The 12,682-nt window shown below is 46.1% G+C and overlaps 1 protein-coding gene across 5 annotated transcripts in view; it reads right to left on the bottom strand.

The window, feature by feature from the left end:
- NTRK3 (neurotrophic receptor tyrosine kinase 3) overlaps nucleotides 1–12,682 on the bottom strand; it is a 325,185-nt gene that overhangs the window by 201,187 nt on the left and 111,316 nt on the right. For all 5 annotated transcript variants that reach the window (XM_037910851.2, XM_007060361.4, XM_043524704.1 and 2 more), the window contains 4 exons: nucleotides 11,126–11,283; nucleotides 8,999–9,141; nucleotides 8,180–8,321; nucleotides 4,828–5,124 (listed from right to left, as the gene is read on the bottom strand). In XM_037910851.2, coding sequence (XP_037766779.1) covers nucleotides 4,828–5,124; nucleotides 8,180–8,321; nucleotides 8,999–9,141; nucleotides 11,126–11,283 — 740 coding nt within the window. The remainder of the gene's footprint in view (nucleotides 1–4,827; nucleotides 5,125–8,179; nucleotides 8,322–8,998; nucleotides 9,142–11,125; nucleotides 11,284–12,682) is intronic.

Here is a 12,682-nt window from a genome sequence, read left to right as displayed (position 1 = left end):
AGATATTCCTGGACATGATAGTCAACAGATTTCTTCACCAGATAGTCACTGAACCTACAAGATGTGATGCTATTTTAGATTTAGTATTGGTAAGTAGCATGGACTTCATAGGACTCCTGGTTGTAGAGGACAACCTTGATTCGAGTGATCATGAATTAATTCAGTTTAGACTAAACTGAAGGATAAACAAAAATAGGTCTGTAACTATCCTTGATTTCAAAAGGGCACACTTTAAAAAGTTAAGGAAATAACTAAGGGAAGTGGATTGGATTGAAGAATTCAAGGATCTTAATGTGGAAGAGGCTTGGAATTACTTTGAGTAAGGGGGAAAAAACTGTAGGGAAGGATAGCAGACCTAACTGGATGAACAAGCATCTCAAACAGGTTATTAAGAAGAGAAAGCCTACAAGGAATGGAAGAAGTGATGGACACAAAGGAGAGTTACTTCTTGAAAGTCAGAAAGTGTAGGGAGAAAAGTGAGAACTGCCAAAAGCTAAGCAGAGTTGGACATTGCAAAGGAAATTAAAAGCAATAGTAAAAGTTTCTTTTTTTTTTTTTAAAGAAAACAAAGAAAGAAGTGAGACCACTAAGCACTGAGGATGGGTTGCAGATTAAAGATCATAAAGGTATGGCCCCACACCTAAGCAAATAATTTGCCTCCGTTTTTAATAAGGATAATGAGGAGCTTGAGGGCAGTAGCAAAGTACTAATGGAACAAGGAAATGGAAGTAGAAATTAGATGGAAGCCAAACTCAGACAGCTTAATGGGACCAAATTGGGGGGCCTAGATAATCTCCATCCAAGAATACTAAAGGAACTGGTATATCAAATTGCAAGGATTTTTAATGAATCTGTCAACTCAGGGGTTGTACCTTATGACTGGAGAATTGAAAATATAGTACCTATATTTAAGAAATGAAAAGAAAGGGATCTGGGAAACTACAGGCTTGTTAGTTTGACCTCAATTGTATGGAAGGTCTTAGAACAAATTATGAAAGAGAGAGTAGTTAAGGACATAGAGGTCAACAGTAATTGGGATAAAATACAACACTGGCTTTACAAAAGGTAGATCATCCCAGACCAACCTAATCTCTTTCTTTGAGAAGATAACCAATTTTCTAGACAAAGGAAATGCAGTAGATCTAATCTACTTGCATTTCAGTAAAGCATTTGATACAGTTCCACATGGTTAGATCAGTAGATTAGTCAAATTATTAGTTAAATTGAAGATGATGAGAATTAATAGAATTGAAATGTGGGTAAGAAACTGGTTAATGAGGAGACAACAATGGGTCATGCTGTCAGGCTGACGGGAGGTTACTAGTGGAGTTTCTCAAGGGTCAATCTTGGGACCAATCTTATTTAACATTTTCATTAATGACCGTGGTACAAAAAGTGTGAGTGTGCTAATAAAATTTGTGCATGACGCTAAGTTGGGAGATATTGCCAATATGGAGGAGGACCAGATCATCATACAAGAAGATTTTGATGACCTTGAAAACTGGAGTAATAGAAATGGGATGAAATTTAACAGTACAAAGTGAATTTCAGGACTAACAAGAAGAATTTTTGCTGTAAGATGGAGATGTATCAGTTGGAAGTGACAGAGGAGGAGAAAGACGTGGGTGTGTTGGGCAATCACAGGATGACTATGAGCCACCACTGTGATCCCGCCATGAAAAAGGCTAATTGCAATTCTAGGATGCATCAGCCGAGGTATTTCCAGATAGGAAAGTGTTATTACCATAATACAGGGCATTGGTGAGACCCCATCTGGAACAGTGTGTGCAATTCTGGTTTCCAATGTTTAAGAAAGATTAATTTAAACTGGAATAGATGCAGAGAAGGGCTACTAGGATGATCAGAGCAATGAAGACCCTACCTTAAGAGAGGAGACTTAAGGAGCTTGGCTTGTTTAGCCTAACAAAACAAAGGATGAGGGGTGATACAATTGCTCTCTATAAATACATCAGAGGGAAAAACACCACAGAGGGAGAGGAGTTATTTAAATTAAGGGCCAATGCTGGCAAAAGAACAAATGAATATAAACTGGCCATCAACAAGTTTAGGCTTGAAACTATACAAAAGTTTCAAACCATCAGAGGAGTGAAGTTCTGGAACAGCCTTCCAAGGGAAGCAGTGGGGCCAAAAAACCCTAACCTATTTTAAGACTGAGTTTGACAAGTTTATGGAGGGGGTGGCACAGTGAGATTGCCTACAGTGGTATATGACCCATCCACAACTGCGATTAGAAAATATCTCCAATGTCCAGAGATAGGACAGTAGTTGGGAAGGGCTCTGAGTTACTACTGACAATTCTTTCCCAGGTGTCTGCCTGGCAGGTCTCGCCCACATGCTCAGGGTCTGGTTGCCATATTTGGGGTCAGGACAGAATTTTCCCCCAGGTCAGATTGGCAGAGACCTTGGGATTGTTTTGCCTTTCTTGGCAGCTTTGGACATGGGTCACTTGCTGGTCTGAACTAGAGTAAATGGTGGATTCTCTGTAACTTGAAGTCTTTAAATCAAACTCTGAGGACTGCAGTAACCCACCCAGAGGTTAGGGGTCTATTTCAGGAATCGGTGGGTGAGGTTCTGTGGCCTGCAATGTGCAAGTCAGACTAGATGCTCACGATGGTCCCATCTGGCCTTAAAGTGTATGAATCTATGAGACTCTAAACTTTAATTTTAAAAAATTCTGGTCCTGGCAGGTTGCAGCGAAAACCTCCCCAGTGTAACTAGCAGCAGTAATGAGGTGTGTTGAATGTGCAGCTCCTCACGTTTTCTAGAAAAACCAACTTTCAAATGCAAGACTGTACATTTCAGATGCAGTGAATGTAAAGGTCAGTTTTGGCAATGTCCGGACCAGTGATCTTCAAGAAAAGTAAATCATGTACTGATTACATCATGGGCGGGGGGCTGCCACAGTGAGAAAGATTCTGGGACACAGGCTCCTGAGAGGAAAAAAAGGGATGGGTTTGTAGTGGCAGGTAGAAAAAGGCAGCGAACCTTTGGATTAGGTCTATCTATAGTCTTTTCTTTTCCAGCACCTTCTATACAAGGATTTCAAAACACTTAAACATTAGCTTATTCTCTCAACATGGTGGCAAGACTGGAATGAATTTTTAGTGTCAGCTCTTTGGAGCAGCAGACCTGCTTCCTGTTACCTTTGGAAAGTGCCTAGCACATTGCAGATGCATCAGAAACAAAATGTTGTTATCCCCATCCTGCAGACAGGGGAACTGAATCACAGAAATGGGAAGCGACAGAGGTGAGAACATAACCCCTATCTCCTGACCCCCACCCCATGTGCCAGAAACATAGACTGCCCTTCCTCCCAGATAGCAGAAAGCCTACACAGATTAAGGAGCTAGACAGATTATCATCCTTGAATCTTGAATATAATTTTCCCACTCCTTTCTGTATCTGTTCATGTCTTTAGACTGGTCAGCTCTTCAAGGCAGAGATTTTGGCTTCCATTTACTATATCTGACCTCCCGGAAAGCTCTGTGCGCATTGACAGCATGATATAAATAATAAATGAAAATACCATTGGTATTGCTCTATATATAGCAAGTGCCCAATTTTGCTCAGTTTTCTAGGGGCTGCAGGAGCCAAGCTGGGGCTGCCACTTTCTCATGGCATCACTCCTGAAGGCAATAGCATGCACCACTCCGTTAACTCCAGGGTGCCTGATCTGGTGCTGCAAAAACAGAAGGCAGTGCAAGAACCCTGCCACGCTTTCACTGCAGTACAGCCACTACAACCCCCTCTATTGCACGCCTTATAACAAGAGCTTCCCCGGCTTCATTTTTCCTTTTACAATTTCACCACTCACCGCCTAGTGACACAGTGAGGAATTTAAAATCATTTACTGAGAGTGCCTAACAAATAGTTAATGCAGAGGAACTGGGGAGTATTCACCATTTTTGTGGGGGCTGTTGCACCAAAATGATGTCTGACAGATTTTTTTTTTAATAAAATATATAGACTCCTGAGGACATTCCATCTAGATCACAGCCATTTTATAGAAAAAGTAAAACAAGATCAGCAAGTCCCTCAAAAGGGCCTTCCTCCACACACAACCACTACCCCAGTTATATGCCCCAAAAGAATATTCGGTGTCAAAAGACGGGGAGTCCACTTTAAGGAGCGTCAGAGGTAACCCCCCATGATACACTGCAGGCCCTAAGCCCTTCTCTCACGGATAAGTCATGGAGCAAGAACCACCACAAACATTGCAGAATGCAAAGTCAAAAACCAGTCACTCATTTCCTTTTCTGTCAAATTTTCACCCTTTTTTCCCTTAAGATGCTGATGAAGATTCCTGTCAAAGAAGAAAGTGGGGTCCCCTGGCATCATATGGCATGGGTTGGGCAAACTTCACAAGCTAATTGGGCCATGCCTGGTCTGTACATGGTTGATCAGACCCAAGTGTCCCATCATGATGTTGTGTTGTTGTTCAAGCCACCATCTTTCTGAGGAGACTTGACACAAAGGCCATGATCATTCAAAGCCACCAAAGACGTCATGCCACCTTTTTCCACCAATGGGTATGTTAGCTCTTACGTCATGGCCAGTTTGGATAATTACATTCTCCCTCCCTAAAATCCCCTTAGATTTCAACTGGATACACAACTCTTTTTCACATCCATGTCTAGACTCTTGTGAAATGTTGCTCAATGCTGGTAAACAGTTATTATATTGTGCACCAGAGGGGACTGTATTTTAATGTGAGGTTCAATGATCCTGGTGCACAGCTTGTATAGCAGCCTGTTAAGTGCTCCAGGATGCAAGGCACTACAGAAACATAAGCTGTGACTCTCTCACCTGGAAAGGGCTTCTCGAGGAAGTGCCCTTTGATGGTCCGGTTGGCTGTCCCCAGCTGGTTAGTGGCCACGAGGGTGTAGTTGCCATTGTTGTAGTGAGTGGGCTTGTTGAAGAGTAGACAGCCCTCAGACACTTCACCCTGCTGGTAGAACTCCATGCGGATGATCTCAGTCTCCCTGAGGACCTGACCATTGTGCAGCCAGTGAAGGCTGGGCACCGGGTTCCCATGCACCACAAACTCAATGCAGTGCTCCAGACGCAGCTCTGGCTCCTCCAGGCTCTGAATGCGTGGCGGATCTAGCATAGAGAAACACAATGCAAACTTGTGGGACTCAAGACCCAAGTAACCTCACATGTTCCAGGCAATGATGATTACCTCATCTCCCAACAGCCAGCCACCAAAGCGCACTCGAACAGCTAGAGGAACCTCCCATCCCGTGGCTGAATTTGCTGTGTGTGCATGCTACGCTCTACTGCAGCTGCAATGTGAACTGGGATCCTTGTCGTCAGCAGCCTTACCAGGTGAGCTGGAATGGAGCCTTGCCCAAAGGAGCCAAGCCTGGTTTTGGCAGTAGGAGATGACCTGCTGTCATTTAAGAGTTTCTTCCCTTCCCTCTGGGCTTGATGACACGAAATCAACTAAGCTTGTCTCAGCTGGGAGTTGCTCTCAGAGCATTTCATAGCACTCACATCACACTGGTGCAAGGCCTTCCCCAGCACATGTTTAAGGGTTGTTCACATGCATTTTAGTGGGCATGTAACGAGCAGTGCAGGATAGAGGGACATTCAGTCTCGACAGTCAAAATCCCCAATAAAGAAACAAGTAATCAGGCTCCACCCTGCCCTGGATAATGGATACATAATAGAAATGAAAAATGTCTTTCCCCTCAGCACTGAGGGTGTCCCCTGGAACCCCTTACTTTGCATCCCCACTCCTCCTCACCCCACCAGTTTAATTCCTAAATGGCCCTGCTTCACCGCAGCCTTTTCTCTGGTGTGGAGGACCGAATGGGGTCATGCGGAACATCAGCCTGAAGGGGCACCACTGAGCCACTCTAGCCTCTGTAAACTACAAGCACGGCTAGCTCTGTAGGTCTGGGAAACAAGGTCTGAGATCAGATCTTGGATTTGGACCCCTGCTGACCAGCCCGAATTAAGTTTGTAGCTGTCCACTTAGCGTGCATATTGTTGTATTCCCCTCCCCACACAATGTCAATAGAGCAGCCTGCTCATGTTATGTAGGCTTTTCTAGTGCATTGTTATTAATTACACACATGTCTACAAGGTGCCCCTTGGGGCTCTCTGGTCACATTCAGTAGTTTAGGAATTCTCAGCCATTCAAGCAAATATCCCTCAGGGTTTCTGAATGGCTGCATGTCCTTGGAGACTTTGGTTGGTTGAATATCCTCCAGGATTGTTACAATTAAAGGACTTGTAACAGGACAGGGACTAAAGCTGGGAGCTCACCTCCATTTAATACATATGCATGGTACCCTCTCCTGAGAGGCCTCTGAACTGAGGATACCCACGCCTCAAGAATTCAAAGTCCACTCCACCATCACTGATGAAAACTTAATTACAGCATCACATGTAAGGCCCCAAACACTGAGGCCACAGAGCATGACCAAAGATGGCCCACTAATGTAGGGCAAGGATCAGAACTTCATAAGACAAAGGCCTTCTATTCTTTCCTAAGCACTCTCCTTTCCCTCACCCCATGCTGAGGGCTGGGGTCACGCCCCCAGGCAGCCCCTAACTAACAGGAAAGATCCATCAACTTTCCCCTTTGTTTTTTCTAAAGAATTTCATGTTGTGAAAGTGGAGAAACAGCAATGCCAGAGAGAGAGAGGTAGAGCTGGGAGGAGCTGTGCAAGATTCCGCATTCACAACTCAGCCGATGCACCTCAATCGTGACCCACGGCTGCTAACCCAGTGATCGTGCAGAGTCCCACCCAGCATGTTTCACCTGTAAGCCTAGGTCGGAATTTAGTTCCCTATATCTCTGGGTGAATGACTAGGTAGGGTGGCCAGACAGCAAGTGTGAAAAATCAGGACAGGAGGTGGGGATAATAGGAGCCTATATAAGAAAAAGACCCAAAAATAGGGACGGTCCCTATAAAATCGGGACATTTGGTCACCCTATGACTAGGAGGGTACCAAAGCAATTAATCACCAATACACCAAAATATCAGCTCTTTTCAGAATGATTACATTAGAGCAAGTATGGTACAAACTGGTACTGGCTTGCAGGATTCTGGGCATGTAAATTAGCATCAACATGGTGGCACTTAAAGGGTTTGGACGGCATACCTGTCTCCTCCCAGCTGATCAGATCTGGAACTGTATTAAGTTAGGCAACCAAAGCCCCCCGCAAACCGTCCAAACACACCAGAATTATGTATTTTGGGGGAGACCAGAGAATGATGTACTTTTTATTCTCCTTCCAATATTCTATTGTCTACAGTTCTGCCTCATTGCTACAGGTGCCCAACGGTGCCCGCGCTGCATGGGATAACGGGGCATAGTTCTCCAGTTTACACAGGTACCAGCGGGGGTTAGGGATGGGGGATTTTCAAACCACAGATTAAGGGCAAATGTTATGGACACAGCAACACATGGTAAGTCCCAGTTGCCTGAGGCAGCAAAGCTGCGTAAACTCCTGTTAAGGTCTGGTTTTTATTAAGTTATATTAGAAAGCACATGAAAGTTTAGCTCTCTACAGCCTATAAGTAAATGGTTTTAACCCTTGCTTTGCACATGTTTACACAGTGTTCACTGATTAACCTGGTAGAAACAGATCTGGGATGAAATCCTGACTCCATTGTAGTCAATGGCAAAACTTCCATTGATTTCAATGAGGCTAGGGGATGAGTGACTCAGAAAGTTTTAACCCCAGCTGGGCATTTCCTCACCCCACCGGATTTCCCAGTGGTGCTTTGTGAATGCAAGTAGCCACTTGAACGTGCCAGTGAGGCATGCAGACACATGGCTCAGCCGTTCAGCCCAGCAGGGGCCGACCACACATGTGCAAATGTGGGACTGGCACACCCACACTGGGAGTACGCCCGTTTCTGCAGGCAAGCTAAAATGGAGAGAAGCTGGAGGACAAAGTAATTGGCCCGTAATGAAAGCTCCGTACATTTACTTTTACACGTAGTCCTAGGACTGGTCCCTGCCTCAGTCTCCTGCAGCAACTCTGACTTCGTATCCTCACCCTCAACAGCAGCAAATCAAGATGAGCACAGCATAGCTTGGTGACACACAATTCCCGACAGGAGACACATTCAAATAGTTCCCATGCTCACCCTCCCACCAGCCCATGCATGGCCAGCGTCTCCCTGCCTCTACTTACAGTAGACTGTGAGCAGCACACTGGCATTGGTCATTCCCACCACGTTCTCAGCAATACATGTCAGGAGGAAACCGTTATCCTCACTGGTGACATTCACCAGGGTCAAATTGATGGCATGAACGTTAGTCCAGTTGAGGTTCGTCTGCAAATCCCCAAAAAAACCAATAAGGACAAACCCAACAAATGATGCTGGCCTGCACACCTCCCGGGCCCAGGACTAGAGGATCCCAACTCCTGTATAAAATGCCATGGTCTCTAACCACCATGGCCAGGCAGGATTTCAGTTTCACAGCTCACCCTGTCCATGGCACCACGAGCACCACAGTGCACCCACGCGCTTAGTCCAAAGAGGTTATAACCACAGCTTCTGAAACAGTGCTAAACAGGGTATGCCTCTGCCTCTATTTGCAGTTAAACCACGTTCAGCTGCACCTATTGTTGATACACCACTGTCAGCAACGGATAATTTTGCTAGTGGAGACGGGCTAACATGCAACCAAGGGAGCACTAAAGGTGTGAAACAATCAGCCCGCAGGAAGAGTCAATATCTGCACTCTACCCGCCAATACTCTGCCAACCCAGGGTTCCTAATCTGACTCTGGGGTGGACTATACAATCCATTTCAAACAATCACTGCATTTCACTTCTCTCCTGTGGTGATCAACACTCATCCAGCCCTATTAAAATGGAATACAAAGGAAACAAAGACCCGGAAAATTCCCCGGGCCAGCACCCCAACTGCTGTGTTGTGTGTTAACTGGCGATGGACCTTGGCAAGGGCAGTAAATGCCCAGCCACCCAAGCCCCTTGGCCTCCTACCTGATGAGTAGTGATGGAGTGCAGATCGGCAACTGTCCAGTCTACGTCAGGCAGCGGCGAACCTGAGCCATTGCACGTGATCACCGCATTCTCGCCTTCCCGCACAGTCAGGTTAATGTGGCTGACGCTGATCTCGGGCAGATCTAAGGGAGTCAAACACCAGGACACTTAGGGCACCCTGGCCAGCCAAGACATATGGTACAGGCACTTGGATTCTGATCCCCATGAGCTCTGTCTCCCAAGCAGGCTTCACCTTACAGCAAAGAAGCCTGCACTGTCCAGTGCTTCCAAATGAAGGAAGGGGAGGGGGAAGTACAGGAGGTGGCAAGTAGCTTGGCCATCTCATACTGGAAGGAATGAGTGACATGGGGGACATCACCAGGTGGATGGATGGATCTTCTCTGTGCTTTGCAATTCTGACATTGCACACAAGTCAGGAAGTTCTGTCCAAGTGCTAGTTGCCTTCCAAACCTGTGTCCCTTCTCCCCTTTCCCCCAAGCCCCTGGCACCTGTGTCCGTGCAGAGGTCTGGGAGGAATAAAGCCGCTTCTAAGGAATCACTGGCAAGAGATCCAGCCTGAGCTAGGACAGGGCACAGAGCTCCTGGCACTTAAGGAGAAGAGAGAGAGTTTCTCTCTAATTGATAACAATCAAGAGAAGATGACCAGGGATGTGTCCTCATATTAAAAACATCTCTGCTAATGAAAGACGCCCCGGCTCTTCCCTCCAAGGCGCCAAAGAAATACTGATTTATAGTGGCTCTGACTTACTCCTCTGTCCTGCTGAGTCACCCAGGCACCAAACGGTCACACAGAGTGCAAGAGACGGTGCCAGCAGCAGTACAGAAGGGAGGGTGATACACAGGAGGGTGACTGGACACAGTATGCATAAGGGGGGCATCGAGGGCTGCAGCGTGTGTAAAGGGGGCCCTGAATGAATGAGATGGGAATAGAAGGCAACGGGTCAGTGAAATGGCCTCTTTCTTCTGAGGACTTGGGTTCAAACTTTAACTCAGTTCAAAAGTGAATCCAGAGTTCTGGGTCTGTTCTTGTTCCTGTGGGATCACTGAGTCAGGAGAGTCTCTAGGAGTAGCAAAGGTGTTGCAGGTCGGGACTGAGATGCACTGGCAGAGCTCCGAGGAGAGCTCAAGAGAGGCTGCAATTCACTCTTGAGTAGCATCAACACAAGAGTGGGAGTTGGGCAGGGGCCTGTACGGTGCCCATATTCTGCCACAAGCCACATATCAAACCTGAACTAGTTACACTGCCTGGCAGGACAGAATGCGAGGATAAAGTAAGCCTCATTGGAAAATACTTCGAGTCATTTGGATGCTTGCCCACTAAATTTCTGAATGAAAGATTCACCTCGGGAGGAAAGATCTTAGCTGGGCACCTTCTTTTCCTGCCTTCTCTCTATTTTTTTAGGGATCATTAGGGGCTGGGGGTCAGTGAAACTGCTCACCAGGTAAACCCAGGAGATTTATGTACGTAAAACACCCTGTTGTTCTCTCACGTCCAATAGTAGTAGGAGTCCCCTCTCCCCCTTTCCTTGCTTATGGAGGATTTTCTAATCATTGTGTCTCTGTCTGCCATGCTGTCTCCCCTCCCTCCATTCCTGCTGCCTTGTAGAGTGTGAGGCTACATTAACAACGAGTTAACCCTTCATTTAGCAGTAAGGCATTCCCTGGGAAATATCCCACCCTCTGACTTCACCACCTCAACTAAGCTTCACAATCATCATTGCTGTGTACAGTATTAAATTGTTTAAAACACTTCCCTGGAACCTAACCCCCCCATTTACATTAATTCTTATGGGGACATTGGATTCGCTTAACATCGTTTTGCTTAAAGTCGCATTTTTCAGGAACATAACTACAACGTTAAGTGAGGAGTTACTGTATCCTAATCTCTTTCAAAAAGATCACTCTTAATTGCCTTGGTATCAGTAAGTTCGATGGGTTAATCATACTCCGTACCAAAAAGCAGTACCTGGGTTTTTTTAACAATATTTCCCTCTCATTGAGTACTTCTTGTAGGACGGGCAAGGGTAGCAAGGGGCCCCTCCTGGCCTCCTCTCTCTATAGCCTTGGGAGCAAGGTGAACTGAAGCACACAGAGGGCTTTCCTTACCACACTGGGTGATGTTCATCTCCTGCAAGGGAATGACAGCAGCCTCCATGTTCATGCAGTACAGCTCCTGTTTCTGCAGATTTGCTTCACCTTTCTCCTGCCAGAGCTGAATCCAGCGGATGTCACAGCTGCAGTTAAAAAGGTTTCTTTCGAGTGTCCTAGAGAGAGAGAGAATGTGAGAAACAAGGGGTGGGGACAAATAAACAGGGTTACCATTGGTTATATGGGATCTCCACAGAAAAGCTACTAATTGTAAAAAGGCTATGTGCGGCGAGGCTAAAATGAGTCTCTATAGATCAGGAGAGATTATGGACTCCTTGGAGCAGCAAGGGGAAGAAAGGAGCATGGGGGTGCAGTGAGTTACTGCACTAGCTTTTTGGCCCTGGAAACCAAGGTTCAAATGCTATCTTGGGTCACACAAAAAACATGTTGTAAGCACTCTCAAGGCCAGACGGATATTTGGCCGGAGGGGGAGAAGGCGAGCAGATATCTTGGCAGAGCTTGAAAGGCAGAGAATGCAAGGGCTGGAATAACAAAGGATGCTGATGTTGAGAATGGAACTGCATTGGTGGAAGAGTGTGTGCACATGCGTTGGACTGTAATAATACTGGGTTGAGCTAAAGGAGAATCTCTATTCGATGTTAGCCATATGGGGAAGTTGATCATTTGTATGCACTCTCCAAACACACACACACACCCCAATTCAGATATATGGGTTTCACAGGAGCCCAGACATGTGAAATCCATGTAACACATCGAACACCCCAGGACTACATGGTTGTCACAGTGCTCCACCTCATTGCCACCTAGCACAACAAAGGACTGTCTCAATGGAGCAGGCGTGACCCCATTCTCCTCAAGAAATATTTATATCTTGTGTCCTAAGACCCCAGTGCTTGTGGGGCAGGACCCTTCTGGGGGGCGTTCAGTCAGTTCAGGGCAGACCTCCAGCAGGGTATGCTCACTAAAGCTGGCAGCTCTTGTCCTTAATACTGCAGCTTAGTGTAAGGAAACAACACTGCTGGTTAACACACAGCATACCAGGCATTTTAATTGAATCAAACAGTGCTGTGCTGGGACCCATTGACCCGGCCAGGAGGGAGCTCTGCCTTTAATATACTTCATTTAAAATACACTTACACATATTTTATATACAGATAATTTTATTATTATTGATTTTCCAGCCTATCAGCCATCTTGTTTACATTTCTGAAAAATCCTTGCCATTCCCTTCGGAGACGTGAGGTCACATCACATGGGGATGGAAGGCTGGCTGGAAGAATGTAAGAAGAGGGATGTAAGGATGTATCCGCTGGGATAAGAAGAGGGAGCTACTTGCGGATGTGACATGGAGAAACATGGGAAAGGGCGTAACATCCCAGGGTACAATCCAGACTAGTGAGGTGCTGTGTCACCCCTGCCCTGTAACCTGGGGTGTTCTTCACAAGGCCGGGCTGCTGTAGCCTCCACCCTGGACTGCTCACAAAGAGCCTCCAGCGTGTAAGTCACTCCCAGCAATGTCCATGTGTGTGCTGCAGCCAGCCAGCCACATCTTGG

This window comes from Chelonia mydas, chromosome 10 (genome assembly GCF_015237465.2).
Source record: "Chelonia mydas isolate rCheMyd1 chromosome 10, rCheMyd1.pri.v2, whole genome shotgun sequence".
In the NCBI taxonomy this organism is placed as follows: domain Eukaryota; kingdom Metazoa; phylum Chordata; order Testudines; family Cheloniidae; genus Chelonia; species Chelonia mydas.
This window is presented reverse-complemented; position numbering and strand designations above follow the sequence as displayed.